The sequence below is a fragment of the Pseudopipra pipra genome, chromosome 9, assembly GCF_036250125.1.
Source record: "Pseudopipra pipra isolate bDixPip1 chromosome 9, bDixPip1.hap1, whole genome shotgun sequence".
Taxonomy (NCBI): Eukaryota; Metazoa; Chordata; class Aves; order Passeriformes; family Pipridae; genus Pseudopipra; species Pseudopipra pipra.
The window spans coordinates 22,969,652-22,988,563 of NC_087557.1; the positions used below are offsets into that span (position 1 = coordinate 22,969,652).

The window sequence follows — 18,912 nt, forward strand, 5'->3', positions numbered from 1 at the left end:
TCACCATTCACTATAGAGAAGCAGAATGACTGGCTTGAATTGGCTCATTTTTATTATCACAGAATATGCTGAGTTGCAAGGGACCCACAAGGATCATCGAGCCCAACTATGATTTTAGTTAAACCAGGGAAGTGGAAGTTTCATGAGTTCCTCAGTCATAGCCCACATGTGAGGATGTGAGATGTATCTGCTGGGCTAAGATGTAGTTTATGGACTATCTACTGACAATGCCTGAGGAGGAAACAATGGACATCTGCAGGTGCCCCTTGTGACAACCTGAACAAAACAGTCAGTTCAGCACATTAACATGAATCCATTTTTATAAATCTGAGCAAGAGACACACAGAAGAACAGGAAAAGTATATTTAATTTTCTATTAAACTTCCAACCAGAAAACATTTGCCCAAAACAGAACTTAAAGCTTTTATGTTACTGACAAGAATTTTGTCATGATCAACACCAGATTTTGTCAGGAGAAAACAGGTAACATGTTGGTTGTACTCCCCCTCTGCTCTCCTGGCACACGTAATCTGTTTTCAACATTCCAGTTCCTGCTTACTTCTGGATACTTTATTTCTTTTTTAATTCCAAAGTAGTAATAAGAAAAGTATTTTATAGCAAATTCCTAACACTTATTCTAAAAAAATGTTGCTAGAGATCCCCTTTACAAGACTATTTTAATGTAAGCAGCAGCAAATTCGTTAGAGTGGAAGTCTGAAAGCATCTGTATTACAGCTTTTAAAAAATGCAACTCACTCAACTGATATGCCAAACTATTTATAATTTTCCTCACTTCCTTCCCAACTAACCTGAACAACAGAAAGCAGCCTCATTCAACCCTAAGTTTTATAAAATTTTTCATATTGATTAGAACGAAAACTGTCACAAAACCCCACCATATATCATTTGTAAGAGTTAGTGCCTCAAGCTTAGCCATAGAGAAACTGATGGAATTTATGAAGAGAATTAAGGTCTCTAACCACAGAATTTAGGTGAGAGAGGTCCAATCAAACCCAGCCTGCTCCATATTATTGATAATGTCTAATCTCATTCTACATTTTTGTCAAGAACATCAAATACTGACTATTTACTCCACTGAGCTCAAAGTTTAGCTTTGCCTGGCTGAAGCTGTAGATTCTGAAGTTTCATTGCCATGCCCATGTTCCCAGAAATCTTCAATTTGCCTTGAAAGAATGCCTGGAAAGAAAGAAAGAGTCTGTGAAATGCAATACAACACATTACCCCAAATGCACCCCCCCAGAGAGTTACGGATGCGCGGTTTGATAATTCCAACAGTTCTGGCAGACACCTCACATCCAGGGAGAAATGCATTTGCTGGCACTGGATGGTAGAACAGTAAACTGAGGAAGTTGTATTCTTGTATTTGTGACACCTAAACTTGGTATTGCTTGTTTCTTGGATTAGCCCAACCCTGGATCTGCACACAGAGTAGGGCACGACACTCCATGTTTTGGTGCTGAGTGTTCATATAAGACAACTGATTAATTCATTTGCAGATCATAAAGTCACAGTGTACAGCAGATGCCACAACTTGTTTCTCAACTCAAATCCTTAACTGGTTTTGTTACTGATCAATTCAATTTTGCAAATTTAGTTTGTGAAGCAGATATACAGAAGATTTTGATTTTTCTCCTCCAGACCTTGTAAAAAGGTGAAGCACATGCACTAAAACATCCAAACTGTAGGTGTAAAACTGCAACTGCTTCTGAATTTTCTACCTGTACATTACAACATTTCTGTAATGTATTTTACCTTCAAACTTCTCCCAGACACACTTCAGTTTGTGAAAATTCTTATTTACCCTGTGATTAGCAGACCAAAAACTTGAAAGAATGTTACCCAGAGCATTTCAAATTTAGAAGGACAGCACATAAACTTACACATCTGCTTTACTCATACACTACAACTGCTTTTGGCAGACATGAGGAATAAAAAAAGTCAAAACCAAGCAAAAAACCCCAACTAATCACAGGCATTCAGCGGATTAATCTCAGTTTCTGGTTTTTCAGCATCAAGATCACTCCTTACACTAACGCCAGCTATGAGCATAAAGTGCTCCAAACAGAGGGTCCACATTCCTCCTTTCTTATGGCACACTGCAAACACTGCATTCCCCCTGTTCTCTGCAAACCAAGAACTATTACATCCCCTTCTGGATTACCTACAGGATGTCTGAGATAGTGTGTACCTGTTCAGAAGAGCAGAAACTGCCTTTCTTGATTAATCCTACATTGGCCAATTTGTTTAGACAAGGTCAAGAATTGTCATTTTTCAGATCAGACACAGCAGTTTTGGAGCAGGGGATTTATTTAAATATTTTCAATGTAAACACATTCAGAACTAACAAGTCAGTCCTCTTATCATCCCATGTTTGCTGCACTTACTGTCTGAGGATTCATTTTGCCAGTCATGAGTGCCAACAGATCCGTGTCAGCCATCGTGATTGTACAATCTGCCTTCTTATCTGCAAGGGAAGAGTTGACTGTGAAGATTCAAAATGAGAAATAAAACAGTAATAGAAGCTGCAACCCCAAGAAGAATCTGTTGATACTACAGGTTAGCAAAATGGTACCTAAGTACATCCAAGAGCCATCACAAAATAACAGCAGGAGATCAACACTGAAGGAAGATGGACCTTTGTGAAAGCAAATTTATTCCTTGAAAAGAAATAATAATATCAGACAGAATGCTGATTGCAAGCATTGACAGTTGCCTTTCAGTTTTATCAAGTTTAAATTTGCTAGTATTAAGATAAATCAGAATAGATGAGTTTTCCCCTGTGACACTCTGAAGATATTCATTACTGACACTCCAGGCATTTCCTGTCCTCTCCTCCAGTGGGAACAACATGTGCATTCTAAAAGCACCCATTTGAATTAATTAAAATGCAGAAGTTTTTAGGATCTTCTTACTAAAAATAAGCTGAAAAATTATTTTAATAAGCTCCAGTATAAAGTGGTATAGATATACCAAAGGGCTAAAACCTGCACACATCTTTTCCTGTTTTTAACTAAAAGGTTTGTGATGCAGGTTCATGGATAGATGAGACTCTGAGGACACACTCCTGTCTTTGTTTTTTTATTTGCCTTACTGGGGTGTGTGACTTCTGACATGAGCCAAGACACCTTCATGACAAGGGTACAAATCCTATGTTTCTGATACTTTATGGGGTTCCTCACCACCCCTCAGTCTGTGTCTCATTTATTTCTTTCTTTTTTAAAATGGAACTTGCAGTTTCTGTCAGTTGGTACAGCACTGAAATCAGTGAAGTTTTGTTGCTTAACTACCTGCAGAGAAGTAACTTGACAAGACAGACCAGCTCACCACCTACCAATGTCTCCAACAAACTGAGAAATAAAACAGGTGCAAATACATTTCTGGCCCAAATTTTAAGAGGTGAGAACAACAAAATCCCCAAGGTTTGAATTTTACTTTTTTATTTTTCATTCTGACTCCTGTGAAGTCCATGACAGATCTGCCTGGAGCCTCTAAGAAAATACACAATTATCTCTAGATAGATTCAGAGTAGAAGACATTTAACTCTTGGTCCAAAACATCCTGGATGAAAAGTGTCAGCAATAAGAAAAGTTTAAAATTAATTAAGGTAGCTCTACATAACTTTTGCTCATTAAAGCTTAAAAAGAATATGAGTTTATCTCCATTAGTTTTATGTGTTTTCTACATTTGATGTAATACAGGAGCACTGACCTGAATTAACTGCCACAGAGCCTTTACCATTTTTCACATCTACCACCCAAGTTGCTTCTTTCCCACCAGGACCATCTTTTATTTTGAAGGCAAAAATTCCACCAATTTTCTTGACAAACTGCTCTCCTTCCTGTAATGACCAGGTAATGTGAAAGTTAGTAATTTACTTCAACATAATTTTCAGATAGTTTGAATTTAACAGAAAGCAATTTAAAAACCTTTACCGTTTGAACTAATATAAAAGTATCCCCCATTAGTCATCCTTTAAACAACCATCCAAAAAATCTAAACAAACAAAAAACTCAAACTATGACTATCTATACTAAAATCTAGATTAAAATCTATTAAACTAAGAAAAATTACCACAGTCCTAACAGCCTTGTCCTGATGGAAGTCTGACAAAACGTGATTTCTTCCTCTAATCACACTTACAAAGGGAGCGCCCAACAGTAGACACAAAGTCTCTCATGTTAGCAAGCTCTTCACATACAGTCTAAACTTGCCTTCACTGAAATACCCTTATGCAGGTAGGAACTATGTGAAAAGAAGTAATTTAAAATCATGGCACAGGTAGAAAGGTTTCTGGCCCAGCAGAACCAAATTTGTACCATTTGTTTCAATGAGCAGTGCTGAGGAAGTGACGGATGTTACTTCATTCCCATCAGGTTTTACACACATTGTTACCAATTAAAATCCTGTTGTAGGTAAGAGAATAAGTCAAATACCTCTTGGAGCTTCTTTTCAATCTCTTTGAAGACCAGTTGTGACTTAAATCCGTCCAGAGCTGCGCTGAGCGGCACAGCCGCGATGCGGCCGCTGCTGCAACAAAAACCATTGATTTATGAACCTTTAATCACATCTTCAGCATCCTCAAATCATCATTAATAGGCCTAACACCAGCAAGAAACATTTCAGCAACACAGAGCAACTCTGCTATCCAAGTGAAGCTTGCTCTCTCATGGGCTTGACAGCTTGAATTACAATCACATCAAGTATCAAGTTCGTGTATGAACAGAATATTAATTTTATAATGGAAGTAAATCATTAATACTATTATTCCTGATTCTCTGGAGCAATCATCCTGCATGGCCTGACAGCAGCATGAAACCCTTCATTTCTGCAGGGGCACACAGAGCCAAGCATGGAGATGTCCAAAGAAATGGCAATTCAAGCAGCAGGAAAAACAAGTTTACAGTTATTACCATCTCTTGGCAGCAGAGTCCAAAACTGTGGTCAGGTCTGGTATTACTGAAGTGACAGAATTGCCTAAGAAATGTTGCTGGAGCTTACTGGTGTGGTGCTGACACTGCCCCACGAGTGTGACTGGGTAGCAATAGTGGGCACTGTCATCTGAAGGAGACACATCCAATTTATTAATAAACCAGGGCTGTACTAACAGGATGCAAAATTTGTAAGGTATTAAAAAAACCCAAACAAATAAAAAGAACTGTTTCAAAAATCCAAATGGATCAAGTGCTGCTGCCATTCACCTGGATGCACATTCCTGTCAGCTCTTGCTAAAGCCACAGGCCAGATCTGGAATCAGTGGTTAGTTCTACATACACTGCTGTAGCAAACTGGTGTGAAATATCCCCATAAACATGGAATTTCACCACCTTTCCCTTCATTACACAATGCACATCATAAATCAGTTACGTAAGAGGTGTCTGAAGAGATCAGGCTCTTCCATTCCAAAGTCTGATATACATTAGTGCAACTCCATGTCAGGGATCTCCCACACAGAGCCTTTGGGGAACTAAAGGATTTTAAGCCTCTCCAGTGGAAGATGAAATGAGCCCTGCTAAGGCTTCTCTGCTTTGAGTTGTACCTAACAAAGTATCTTAAAAATTTTCAACACCAATGAGAGTGACCTGAGCTGTAGTAAATTAGACTTCATTTCTTCAGGAGAAACATTATATCTACATGCAAAGCTCTTCCTAACGGGAAGGTACTACACTTCTAGCAGTACCTCAAGGTTAAGGATATAAAAATAGCAACAGTTTCTCTGTTCCATAAAGTTACAGTATTTTAAAAGACAAAGCTCAAAGCAGTGGAAAATAGTACATTCCTGTAACAGTCCTTCCCCCTCTGATTTAAAACTGTCCCAACACCCACTGCCCAGTTCTGTGAGCAAGTCTGAAGAGAAGCTGTGAGAAAACATTCTTCCTCTATCACAGCTATTTTCTCACATGGGACAACCTCTTAGGGATCACAGAAGTGATTGGATTATCACTCCTGACTCTATACTACAAAAAATACTGCTTGCTGCAGCCCTTCCAAGCTTCTCTTGTCACCTCTTCCAGATTATATCATCACCTCCCAGGATCTGCTCAGGTTTAGCTAAAACAGACATTAGAAATATGAGTTGGGAGGGAGGGGAATATTTATTACTGTAAGGCCAGTTGATAAATTTTGCTCTTCACAGGTTTTTAGAGCAAATATAAAGTATGGCATCAACCTTTAAAAGCCTTTAAGTCCCACAAAGAGCAGCTCCATCTTTCTGAGCAAAGTTGAAAGTGAAAATGTAAAGGGAATTGTGTATAAAAAGTCTCTCCTGAAATTCTAGTATAATACAAATTTTGTTTTCTCTCCATTCCTGTCCACCTCAGCACAGAACTGTAGCAGAGTGCAGACACCTTTGTAGCACTGTTCTCCTCTCACTCTGAAAAAGGCTACAGCTGCAAATTCTGTAGCCAGGACTGGACCAGTAACACACCTGAACTCTTCTGAGTACTCACAATACCACATGGAACACAGCTAAGAGCAATTCTTCAGGAAACCAAACTAGTAACAATTTTAGCAGTGGGTATCTCTATTCCCATGGATGTCTTGCTGTTTTTAGCAAATGCCTACTTTCAATTAATTCATTTTGATGTGGCCTGTTTTGTTCTTGGAAGGGTTTGTTTTGTTTTGCTGACTTTTTTCTCCTCCAAACATTGGACATTTCCTTAGAAACAGTCGCACCACCCATTTTTAGGGACCAGTTTCCTCTTTTCCATGACTCCCAACTCCGAGTGCACGTTGTTTACCTCCCAACTCGCATTATTTCCGGACTCAGGGCAGTGTGTGAGTTACAGCCTCAGCAACACGGCTACAGAAAAGTTACTGAGCAAGTTTCCAGCGAGAGCAAGTTTAGTTAACAGCGCACTCTCTTTGCGCAGCAGCACCCACAACTCTAACATAACCGAGTTCTGAGGCACAAAGCCACGGGGGCACAGGGTGAGGGGCAGGAATGTTCCCGCAGCAGTTCGCCCTCTCTCACCGCGCGCAGCCCAGAGGAGCAGGGCCAGGCCTGTGAGCGCGCCCCGCGGTGCCCCGTGCCGTGGCGGCCCCGTGTCACCTGTGTCCCCGCGGGAAGCCCCGTCTCACCTGTGTCCCCGCGGGAAGCCCATGCCGAACAGGGTCACCACGACGGCCCCGCCGAGCCCCAGGTTGTGCTGCAGCGCGACCTTCGCCCCCGGCACCTGCCGCCGCCCCGCCAGGCCGCGCAGCTGCCAGCAGAGCTCCGCGACCTGCGCCAGCCCTGAAACATCGAGCGCAGAGCCGTCAGGGCACTGGGAAAACTACTTCCCTGCCAGCGCGGGAAGCTAGAGACAGATCTCCTTGGGAGGCACAAAGGGAGGAGAACCGCTTTTCATCGCAGCCCTGACTCTGGGATTACGTTTACCCTATTGTTCCATCAGCTCTTTCTGTAGTTAGAGACCGATTCCACCACACGCAGAATCACAGGATCAATTAGGTTGGAAAAGACTTCTGGGATGATGAGTCCAACCTAAGACCCAACACCACCATGGCAACTAGACCATGGCACTAATGCCACGTCCACTCTTTCCTTGAACACCTCCAGGAACGGTGATTCCACTACCTCCCTGGGCAGTCCATTCCAGAGCCCGATCACCCTTTCTGGGAAGACCTTCTTCCTGATTCCAACCTGAACCTCCCCTGGCACAGCTTGAGGCCACTTCCCCCTGTCCCGTCCCTTGTTCCCTGGGAGCAGAGCCCGACCCCCCCGGCCCCACCCTCCTGTCAGGGAGTTGCAGAGAGCCAGAAGGCCCCCTGAGCCTCCTGTCCTCCAGGCTGAGCCCCCCCACCTCCCTCAGCCCCTCCTGGTGCTCCAGACCCTTTCCCAGCCCCACTGCCCTCCTCCAGACATTTCTCACATATTTCTCCTTCCCTCCATCCCGTCCCCTGGACAACTGCACAGCCCATTGGGCAAGGCAGACAAGGAATCTGCATGTTATGGACTGAATTTAGCACATTGCCAACTGAAAGATTATGAAGAACATGACTCAAGTCAAGGAATTTTATCATTCCAGCCATAGAATAGGTTTCATTGACACTCTCTCAGCCTCAAGGAGTGAGTGTGCACAGTGGTGCAGCCTGCCCTGGCATGGTTTGGAAATTTAATGACTCTTCCTCCATCTCGTGGCAATAGAGAGGCAAAAATACCAGTAACTGCCTCTACATCTGTCACTGGAACTGACAAAAAACTAACTCAAACCTAGCAATGCAACACTCTCATCCTGTTAGACACCCACAGGCTCATTTATCTGCAACCTTTTTTCTCCAAAGTTTCCTAAAAATTCCCCTTGCCCCCCGACACCAACTGTGTATTATCTCACTGTTACAGCTGTTTAGAATAAGGTTTGCTGTTTTACAAGGTTTCTTCTTCTCCAGTTTTCTGACAACTTTTCATTTCCAAACAAGGAAGGTGAATTATCTTCACAAATCCAATCACATTTTATCCAAGAGCCAACTCCTTTGGTAACAAGCACAGCATTTTACAGAAACCAAAAAAAACCAAAACCAACAAACAAAAAGGAAAAGCCATGCTGCTGGTAAATGGTGACTAAGTGAGCTTCTGTTGTAAACATCAGATAAATATTTTGACATGCAAGACTTAACAGATATGGCTTCTAGTACAGCTAACAATGGAACAGGCTATTCAGAGGCAGTAAAAGCCTCCAAGATCTCAAATTTAAAGGATGACATAATATAAAAACAGTTATTCAAACCACATTAATCAGAAACTGTACTATTGAGCAATTATTTAGGAAAAAAACAAGTTTAACTGTTTGCAGATTGCTTTAGTAACATCAAAAAAAAAAATAAGAACCAAAAATTAAGTCAGTGCTAATGGTCAAATTCACATAGGTTTGAGCAATCCTGTGTGGTGAATCTGCCTTAACACTTGCATTATTTGGAAATGAGAAACTGGAAAGAAGCTCTGGAGCTGATGGTGAGGCTCTCATGTGTCAAGCACCAGTGGGAAGCCCCTGGCTGCTCAAGGGCTGCATCTCCTATTTAAGGGGTGTGACTCAGTGAAGTGTCCTTGCTTACCTGTGGCACCAAGAGGGTGTCCTTTTGAAATCAAGCCACCACTGGGATTAATCACCCATTTTCCTCCGTAAGTATTGTCTCCTCTGTCGATCAGGTCACATGCTCTTCCTATGAAAACAGTATTTATGGAAGAAAAATGGTCTTTGTAAGTGATTTGTCAATTCTGCTGTCACTTACCAGAGATGCTGCACGTCAGGCAAAACCCAGGAAATGCTACAGCTCATATTTCACAAAGAGCCAACTGGAATTAGCCCAACTACCTTAGTGAGAATTGCTTATATCACTGGAGAAAGTGGAACAGGGAAGAGAAGTATTTGATACAAAAGTGGTTTTTAATTTGCTGTTGAATTGTTTTGTTGATATACAGTATTTTGATATAACCAAATGGAGCTATAATGGAGCTATTTGTTACTTTGCTCATGAAACTCCAGTGATAACTATGTCTTTTGTAAAAGAGTTGTAATTTGTGACCCCCAGTACATGGGAGGTCAACACCAAGTTGGACACGAGCCTTTGCCACAAAGGCTGCATTGAGACATTAAGATAGTAAATAAAACCACTCTTAAGACCAGTGCTTAGAATTACACAGCTTTCCAGACTGCAGACAGTTCTCCCTTTTAACCAAGCTCTTATTCCTTTATTCTTGTACAAGCTTCTTGGGCCTACTTTGAAATCTAAAAGGAATCTGCCATGGTTCCTGTACTTATAACTTACTTCTGCCACTAAGTGAGAACACCAGGTTAGTCTTGCAGATCTGAACTCACAGTGTGGTTTATGCCCTTTCATTAATCTCTATGCCTAATTAATCTACTGTTGCAAGATGAGTTCCATATACTGTTAAGGTCAGACTGACTAAAGACTGTGAGACCTGCACTGTTAAATTACCATGCACAAGACTTATCAGGCGAATAAGCAACTACCATCAGGATTCTTCTGTATCAGTCAAAGAAATGAAGCTAAAGAGCTTAATGTACCTATTTAAATAATGTCAAAAATGTACCATTTTTGCTGCAGATACCATAAAAATATAGCAAAAATGTCAGTCAAAAGCAACCATTCAAAGGCAAATACTTGAAGACCTACAAACACATAAAAAGTCGTCTTGGAGTTCCACGAATGTCTCTGTTTTGGTAAGAAAGCTCAGATTCAATATACCACCTAGTGCCAGAATATGGTATTTTCTCAAAATCAGTTAAAAACATATTAGAGAAAGATTATGTTAGATGGTAATTTATGCAAAGCAAGAATATGTTTAAAATTTAAATATATCACAAACTGAAGTAGCAGTTTGAAAACCTCTTCAGTAGAAAATTTTAATGGTTTGACTTACATACACAGAACTAAACTCCACTGCTACTTAACCTGTTGTAAATCCACCCACTTCAATGACATTACACTAATCTGGGCAGATTGTGCATTGTAACCCAGTTGACTTTAGAGGCATGGTCACTACTTGCCAACATCACTGAGGCAAAGATGTTCCAAAGATCAGTGACTTGCTAAGGCCCTCTATTGGCAATTCTTGTCCAGTTTTTATCCTCTTAAAAGGAAATACCTGGATGGAGATCTTGGGGTAGGTAAGTACGTAGCCCTGAAAAAAGGGCATAATACTGAGATCACAGGAGTCCTTAATTTGGGTATTTTTAGTGCTTTCCACTTTAATAAAACAGTGATGTCCATTGATGCTGTTACCTTCTGGACAGAGTCCCAGAGCTTCGTAGGTAAGGAACTCATTAACTGAGAAGCAATCATGAAGTTCAATCACATCAACATCTGTGGGCTTTAGGCCTGCTTGTTCAAAACATTTCTGTGCAGCTTTTTTAGTCATGTCATAGCCAACCTGCCAAAAGAAGGAATTGTATGTTAAAGCAGCATTAAAGAAGTACAGCCAGCCATTTCATGTCTACACTTAATTTTAAACATGCTTCTATATATCCTGTCAGTGAAAGTAACCCAGAGGAGGTGGTATTCTGATTTATTTTAATGCATCACATATCAGCGTTTAATATTTGTACAATATGAATTGTATAGAAAGAAATTACACATTCTAAGTCTTATTGCTGGTATGCAAATACTTTCTAGGGAATATCCTCTATTTTCTGGACCTTGCTCACCAGCCACATTGCTCCTTTGCGGGAGTCAGACCAACAGCCTTGCAACAAATCCTCTTGTTCCATTTTTCTATCAGCCACTGACTAGGACTGTATTTTAAACCTAAACAGAACATGACTGCAGCAGAAAAAAAAACAAACAACAAGAAACCATAAACCAAAAACCCCAGAAGAACCATCCCAACAAGTACCAGAGAATAGGGAATTGTAAACCCACCATCTTCATACAACTGTTTTCTTCGAATGTGCTTGGGTAATCAGTAGCCATCACCTGGGCTAGAATTTCCACAGCTTTTGGTTGCAACTTATGCCTTTTCACAAACTCCTCATTAGCCAGAATTGCAGCTGCAGCACCATTTGATGTTGGACTGATTGAAAGAAAAATAATGATGTCATTATTCCAAATTAGTAATGTAGATCTTCCATAGATTTATCTTTTAATACAAACCAAAAAAAACCAAAGAGGACAAATGAAAAGACATTTTCTTTGGCTGAAACCATAAATTCCAACAGTGTTTACTGGGCACTTGCAGTAATATTTATACCAGACATTTGAAAATCATGACATCAAAATAGAAACATATCATAAAGGTTTTTCAATTTAGGAAAAATCAAAGCTTCTACTTGGCTATAAACAGATCAAGAGTGTATAGGAAACACTGAAGAGAAAAATCAACACTTAACAGCAATGGCTGCACATGAGTAAAAGATGCAGAATTATGTGAGAACCCCAAAATATAAAACATATTTCAGCTCATTGTATTGCACTGTGAACAAGTATCCAGTGCTTGGTCATGACAGAGTTTCCACACTTGTTTCATCTATAAAAAGTTTTCCTTAAAGTCATCTGTAAATTTTAATTTACACACAAACAGACTTTTATTTAAATAGATGTCCCACCATATTTGTCTGAACATCAAGATTTATTTCACTATACAAAGTCCTCTCCTTACCAACACTGTAAGACAGTCAAGTAATCAAAAATTTTGCGAGATTGCAGAACTTCATCTAATGTGTACTCCTTCTGGAACTGGGAATACCTGAGGACAACACACAGATGCCATCTCAGTTTCAGCACTAGACACACTCAGATCACACTATTAGGCAGCTATAGAGCTGTTTTTACAACTTATAAGGCATTGGACGTAGAATTTATGCTGGGGAAAATTCTCATTCCATAGTAAAGAATATACTCCATAAAGCATTTCTAAAAATAGTACTTGGTGGTGCATGAATTTTTTTAACAAGGGATGTTCAGTACAGGAGCAGAACACACAACTCACGGGTTGTTAGTTGAATGGCTGTGATTCTTCCATGCAATTTTTGCAAAGTACTCTGGATTTGTCCCTGGAAGGGGAAAGAAAGCTGTGTTGAAATATTCTGTTTACCCAAACGGTGGTAACGTAACAGTTTAAATATTGTGTCATAAGCATCTGACCTTTACAAGCATCTTTACAAGAGACTCATTATTATCAAGGCTTTCCTTAGAGCTCAACTTAGGTCTCAAAATTACATAAAGACTACTCAACATGGTTGAGTTTTAGCTAACTGAACAAGCCACTTGAATATCTAACAGTTACATAAAAATACAGAAAATAAGTGCATTTTATTTGATGTATTACCATACAACTGAAACTTGAATGCTCATTTTCCTACCAGTGCAAAACAGCTGCAGTGAAATATTAGAGTCTAACATTTTTCCCTATAATAGTCTAAAAATAAGTGCAAGTAAAAGATGCACAATAGTCCATCCTGTTACCTTGGGACCAATTCTCTTATCTGCTGAGGGGGTAAGAAACAGCAGTGTCAGCAGCCTAGTTCAAGGTATTAAATCAAACACCCAGCAGCTTTTGCCAAGGAATCCAGTCCCAAGCCCATCCACCCGTCCTAAGGCACAAGCTAAAAATGCAGGAAGTTATGCAGCGTGATTGTTCACACCTTACACAGACACAGACCATACCATGAGCACAGTCACCAGACACTCTGTATTAATTCTGTCTCCTGATGGTTTTGTTTGCCTACACATCACCAGCTGTTCTGTAGGGAACTCTTTATCCAAATGTACTCCCTTGTGTGTGAGCTGTAGATGCTGCAGTTGCAGTACTTGGGTAAAAGAAAGGATACTGAATGCTACCATTTTTAAAAAATGAAATCCTAATATATTATTTTAAATCAATTCATTAAAAGAAGACAATGAAAAAACGTATTTTAACATACCATATTTCTCCATATGTTCTTTGCCAGCACTTGCAAACAACTGAGGTGCCACTGGAGCACTTGCTAAGCCATATTTATTTATCATAATTTCCAGGTGTTTGTCCATTGGATTAGTTCTGTCTGAAAACTAAAGAGAACAGAAATAGTTACAAAGAGAAATAGTTACGAAGAAAGTCATAATTTCTTTTTCTCTACAACATCACCACAAAAGTGCCATGGATTTCAAGGAAAATAAAGGTTTTTCTGATCATTTAACAATTCCACTGGACAGTAGGTTACACTTCAGTGACCTGTTTTTAAGCATTCGTAATTTCCCAACTAGGAAAAAGAGTAAATAAGCAGAAAATGCTTAACATTATAACCACTGCACTGATTCAAGGCAAGGATCACTGCTATGTGATTTCTACCACAGTCACTATTTTCAGCAGAGGACATTGGGTATTTTTCCCCTCACTTAAAACCCTACAGTTAATATAGTTTCAAGTTACAAAATTAATTCTATAGTAGTATTTTCAATGAAGCTTAGATGAAATATTGTAGAGCATGTTAAAAGATAACCCTTGCTCATTTTTATCACTTGTTAAATGTAACATTTCTCACCCAAACCTCTTGCACATATTACCAAATTTGGCAGTTCTGTAGTTAAATGACACAAGGTCTCTAATACAGTTTGCCATAAGGCAAAATATAAACAAACTCCCACAGACTGCTCCACTAAAAACAAAGAAGAGTCAAGAAGCCCTCAGGTTTTGGGAAAGTGTGTTAACAGGTCAACTGAGTAAGCATCAAGCCGGAGGACTCAGATTATTTCTTTGATTTGCTGTGTCATTTTGAGGAAGACACTTCAATTACTCAAAGCTTCAGTATTCCATCTGGTATTTTCATTGTTCCCTATTAACCCAACCTTTAACATAGTCTTGACAAAAATACTAGAAGCAGGACATATTGCACAAAATTAACTCTAAAACATTCCATGCAAAATTTGCACGCCAGCTGTCATCAGAATGATAAAACTCATTAAAAGTTTCTGTGGATCAAAATAATGGTTTATTTTGTAATCACCTACACCAACATCATGAAGCAACTGGGATAAATGAGAATATGTCTCAGAGAGCAAGGAGGTGTAACTCGCTACAAACACAGAACATATGAAGTGTTTCAGACACTTACACCTGTAGCAAGAGATCCTTTTGCCATCCTCTCAAAGCCAAGTGCCAGAACACAGTCTGCCAAACCTTAAAATAAAATTTGTGGCCATTTAAAGCACAATGTGATTATAAATGACACTATGTACTAACAACTATTCAATTATAAGATATGTACACAAGCACCTACCAGCCGCCCTTCCTCCTTCCTTCATTTTTGAAAGGGAGTCAAATTAAAGTGGAAATTATATTGATACAAACATATTGATACTCAGGAGTGAGAGATTGCTCCAGGATTTGGGTTTATTTTAACCATTTGCCAGCAATTATCTTAGACAAGCAAGCACTTATGTCTCCACTACAAATACTGGAATAATCATACAGCGTTACTCTAGTTTTCACTACAGAAACATCAGCATTTAAGTGCAAGAAAGTATCAAAGTCCATAAAGGAACTGCAGAAACAGAAGGAAAAGCTCATCTATCAGTTCAAAGCAGTCTGTCACAAGGCATTGCTCTTCCCCTCCCTTCCAAAAATGCGTTAGTCAAACACTTGTGTTAACTTCAAGTTAAAAAAAAAAAACTTTAAAAGCTAGGCTTTTTAGCAGATTCTTCTCTCCTTTTCCTTTGATAGAAATAGAGACTATGTGTTACCCAGCTCCAGAGCAAAACAACTCACCTCCTTCTACTAATTGTCTGGCCATGAACAGAGCAGTGGATCCAGTGGCACAGTTGTTGTTGACATTAACAATGGGAATGCCAGTCAGACCCAGCCCGTGGTAGATGGCCCTCTGTCCACAGGTAGAGTCACCTTTAGAGAGAAACACAGCATTAAAGTAAGGTAAAAACTCAAACTCCACTCACAAAAAGAAATCCTGCCATATATGTGCAATGCTACCACTTAAACTGTAAACTTGAACTTCTGAACTGTCCCCTTGAGTGTGTCTGCCAGGTATCCACAGCAAAGAACCTCAGAAAAAAGGTGAAACTCAACAGATTTTAAAGACAGAAGTTTGTCCTGCTTCTGTGATAAAGGGGCAGAAAGGACTTAGAGGTGTAGCTTGAAAGCTGCTCTAGGTATCACAGCTGACTGACCCTACTCCAGTTGCCATAATAAAGCCATTAAGAGAGAAGCAGGAAGAAAGTAAATGCAAAGCTCTCTCTACATAGGTTTCCCCATAATAGAAAGCTTATGGATGGGATTCCCCCATACTTTATCCACACAGATGTGGATAAATTTTATCCACACAGATGCCTGCAACTGCCACGGATGTCACATCCCAATCAAACATTACTTACCATAAACATAACCCACACATGCCTGCTTCACTGCTGAGTAAGGAATCCCAGCATCAGCTAAAGCTGCCTGGCCTAAAAAACAGTTACAAGTTGAAAAAAAAAAAATTAAAATTGAAGGGGAAAAAAAAGCAGCTCTCACAACCATAACAAGCAACCCTAGTTTCTGTAGTATGTAGTAGTATGTACAATTCCTGCATTCAAACTAGAAGAAGAGAGTCGTACAAATTCATTGTTATATGATGCAAATGGTTAATATAGTCTTGTACCTTAATACTCACAAGGACAATTTCACACTGTTTTGAGTTCTGAACAAGTTTCTTTATCAGCAAATTTCATTCAATCGTGTTCCTGCACAAAGGCTGTTCATCCCAATGAAAGTATGTTTTGAATACTATAGCTAAGTATTAAATTATTTAAGGGCCCAATCCAATTTTAAGCCATCCTGCTGACTTCAGCACTGGAGAAGCGAGTTGGACAGGTCAGTTATGGATTTTGTGAAAGTGGTCTTTTCTTTTTATATGTATCTACTTACTGAACAGCAGTTGTTCCTTCATATGTATAATAAAAATATTAACTGTAAGACTTAAAATAAGCATCAGCAATCAAACAAAATGCTTTATTATTAAATTACCTGCTTCCTTAGCCATTTCAGGATAATCAGCACTGTTCTCATTAGGCTTTGAAAACTGACAAGAGGAAACAAAACAAAACCAAAAAACAAATCACAGTGAGATTTAACATCTTTTTTGCTCAAACTGGTATATTTAAAAGCTTTGTATTTAATTTGGAAGTCAACTTCAAATAATGCAAACAATGTAATTTAATTGATCCAAAAGTGTGTGCACAAAACCTTTACAATTTCCAAGTGCTACTGCCAAATCCAGATAAAGTAGGGGCACTTTATGGAAGCTGAGGGCCATTTTTGCTCAGTCTTAAAGAAGATCTATGGCTGTGGATATGGACAATAACCCTGTGCAAAGCCTGTAGGTGGGACAGAGAACTGTCATTGTCACTGATTCATCACCATATATGATATAATCTTCACTAAGACTTTAATAAATACTTCCCTTCCCCTTTATTTTGTTCTAGTCCTATTTATAACAAGAAAATGCTTGCTTTTTGTACAGAATTTATCATACCTCACCCCTCAGCATTGGAGTAGAGATGGCATTCCTATTTTCTTTGCAGTGATTCATTAGAGTCCACCACAAACACATGTGCTTTGCGTTTTTACATCACTAACAAAAAGTGTCGCTGCTAAAAAAAAAGTCTTCATTCTACAAATTATCTGACATTCCCCGTGAGTGTAAAAAGGTCATTTTCTGCCTCCTTGTGCCTTCCTCCCCAACTCCAGTGTTTTGCAACACTGCTGTACTTTCTGTAGTGCCTCCTTCCATTAATTTAGTCTGAGAACCTTCATACTGAAGGTCATAAGAAAAATCAGTCAGCGAGTTAATCGTTGTAAAAGTCTGTTCCTTTAGCTTTTGCTCCTCTTTGAAAATCATCAAATCATTTAGGTTGGAAAAGACCTTTAAGATCAAGTCCCACCATTACCCCAGAACTGCCAAATCCACCACTAAATGATGGCCTCAGGTGAGTCCACCACTGCCCTGGGCTGCCTCTTCCTGGGCTTGGCAATTTTTATGAGTGAAGAAATTTTACTTAATCCTAATCCTACTCCTAAGCCTCTCCTGTGGAAACTTGAAGCCATTTCCTTTTGTCCTGTCACTTGTTACTGGGGAGAAGCGCCCACACGCACCTGCCTGCAACCCGCTCTCAGGGAGCTGTGGAGGAAACTGTGCCGGCCGCTGAGTGACCGGGTACAGAACTGCCCTGAGCCCCTCGGGCAAGGCCAAGCCGCGGGCCAGCGGCTGCGGTGACACTCTGGGGACACTGTGCCCACTGCAGGTCTGTGGTATCGACCCGCTCGGCGGCTTCACCACGTTCCCCTTGGCCGCGCTCCGGCCTCCCCCTCACGCCGGGCGCGGGCGGACTTTGCGCGGCGCCGCTGCCTCCCGGGCCGGCACCGCACGGCTCTGCCCCGCCAGGGCCCACTGAGGCGGCGCCGGGCGCGGTGAGGGGCTTCACCCCACCGGGGAGGGAGGGAGCGGACGACTCCCCCTGCGTCCCCTCAGCGCACACAAGGGACACCCGCCGAGCCCAGCCTGGCCCGGGCCGTTCCCCCTCACACACGCGGTGTCGGGGAGGGCGGGGGGCGGTACCTTGGTCATCCCGACGCCCACCACGAACACCCGGCGCTGCATGATGGCAGTGTGACCTCCTCCTGCTCCTGCTCCTCCTTGTCCTGCCGCTGTCGCCGCGACCCGCGGGCCGTCAGGGACACCGAGGGACGGGAAGAGCGACGGAGGCGGGCCAGCGCCGCCACGCCCCTTAAAGGAGCGGAGGAGCCGGTGCGGCCCCGGACGGGTTGAACCCGTCCATAGCACAGCCATGGCCATCCCTACAGCCATCCTGGCCTATTCCCCCGAATCGCCCTATCTTGTTGACTCATCAGACGTTTTTTCCAAAGTGGAGCTGGAATGACGCAAGTCTCTTCGTGTCCAGAGAAAGGCAACGAAGCTGGGGAAGGGTCTGCAGCGCGTGTTCCATGAGGAGCGGCTGCGGGAGCTGGGGGAGCTCAGCCTGGAGAAAAGGAGGCTCGGGAGGGACCTTCTCTCTCCCTACAACTCCCTGACAGGAGGGTGGAGCCAGGTGTGGATCGATCTCTTCTCCCTAGTAACAAGCAATAGGACGGGAGGACATAGTCTTAAGCTGTGCCAGGGGAGGTTTAGGTTGGACATCAGGAAGAATTTCTTCCCAGAAAGGGTGACTAGACACTGGAGTGGGCTGCCCAGGGAGGTGGTGGAGTCACCGTCCCTGGAGGTGTTTAAGGGAAGACTGGACATGGTACTCAGTGATGATTCGTGATGGACTCGATGATCCCAGAGATCTTTTGCAATCCAATTGATTCTGTGATTCTTTTCCTTCAGAGATATCTTCAGGTCCGTCACTTTAAGGGATCATCCTCTTTTCCTGAAATACTGGATGGGTTCACGGTGAAAACTGAACGTC

The 18,912-nt window shown here is 41.3% G+C and overlaps 1 protein-coding gene across 4 annotated transcripts; it reads right to left on the bottom strand.

Annotated features, from left to right (window-relative positions):
- Positions 1-349: 349 nt before the first annotated feature.
- Positions 350-18,219, bottom strand: SCP2 (sterol carrier protein 2). Of its 4 annotated transcripts, none has more exons than XM_064665213.1 (16): positions 18,063-18,218; positions 16,472-16,526; positions 15,841-15,912; positions 15,221-15,352; positions 14,568-14,632; positions 13,398-13,524; positions 12,464-12,527; positions 12,134-12,220; positions 11,398-11,548; positions 10,762-10,909; positions 9,070-9,177; positions 7,099-7,252; positions 4,455-4,545; positions 3,730-3,859; positions 2,406-2,485; positions 350-1,197 (listed from the first exon to the last, which is right to left on the bottom strand). In XM_064665213.1, exons 1-16 carry the CDS (start codon positions 18,102-18,104, stop codon positions 1,102-1,104), a joined length of 1,602 nt encoding a protein of 533 aa, XP_064521283.1. In that variant the 5' UTR covers positions 18,105-18,218; the 3' UTR covers positions 350-1,101. The 4 variants fall into 4 exon arrangements, with proteins under 4 accessions (XP_064521283.1, XP_064521282.1, XP_064521285.1 ...); XM_064665212.1 differs by having other exon boundaries at positions 4,455-4,548; positions 18,063-18,217; XM_064665215.1 differs by lacking the exons at positions 350-1,197; positions 2,406-2,485; positions 3,730-3,859 and having other exon boundaries at positions 7,070-7,252; positions 18,063-18,219.
- Between the last annotated feature and the right edge of the window lie 693 nt (positions 18,220-18,912).

What these genes read in the sequence shown, in the direction of transcription:
- SCP2 (XM_064665212.1), bottom strand. Translation starts at nt 18,104, where the DNA reads ATGCAGCGCCGGGTGTTCGTGGTGGGCGTCGGGATGACCAAG. An exon ending in TTGAAAAGAAGCTCCAAGAG is followed by an intron (nt 3,860 to 4,454) that starts GTATTTGACTTA and finishes TGGTCATTACAG; the next exon opens with GAAGGAGAGCAGTTTGTCAA. An exon ending in GCAAAATGAATCCTCAGACA is followed by an intron (nt 1,198 to 2,405) that starts GTAAGTGCAGCA and finishes CTTTCTTTCCAG; the next exon opens with GCATTCTTTCAAGGCAAATT.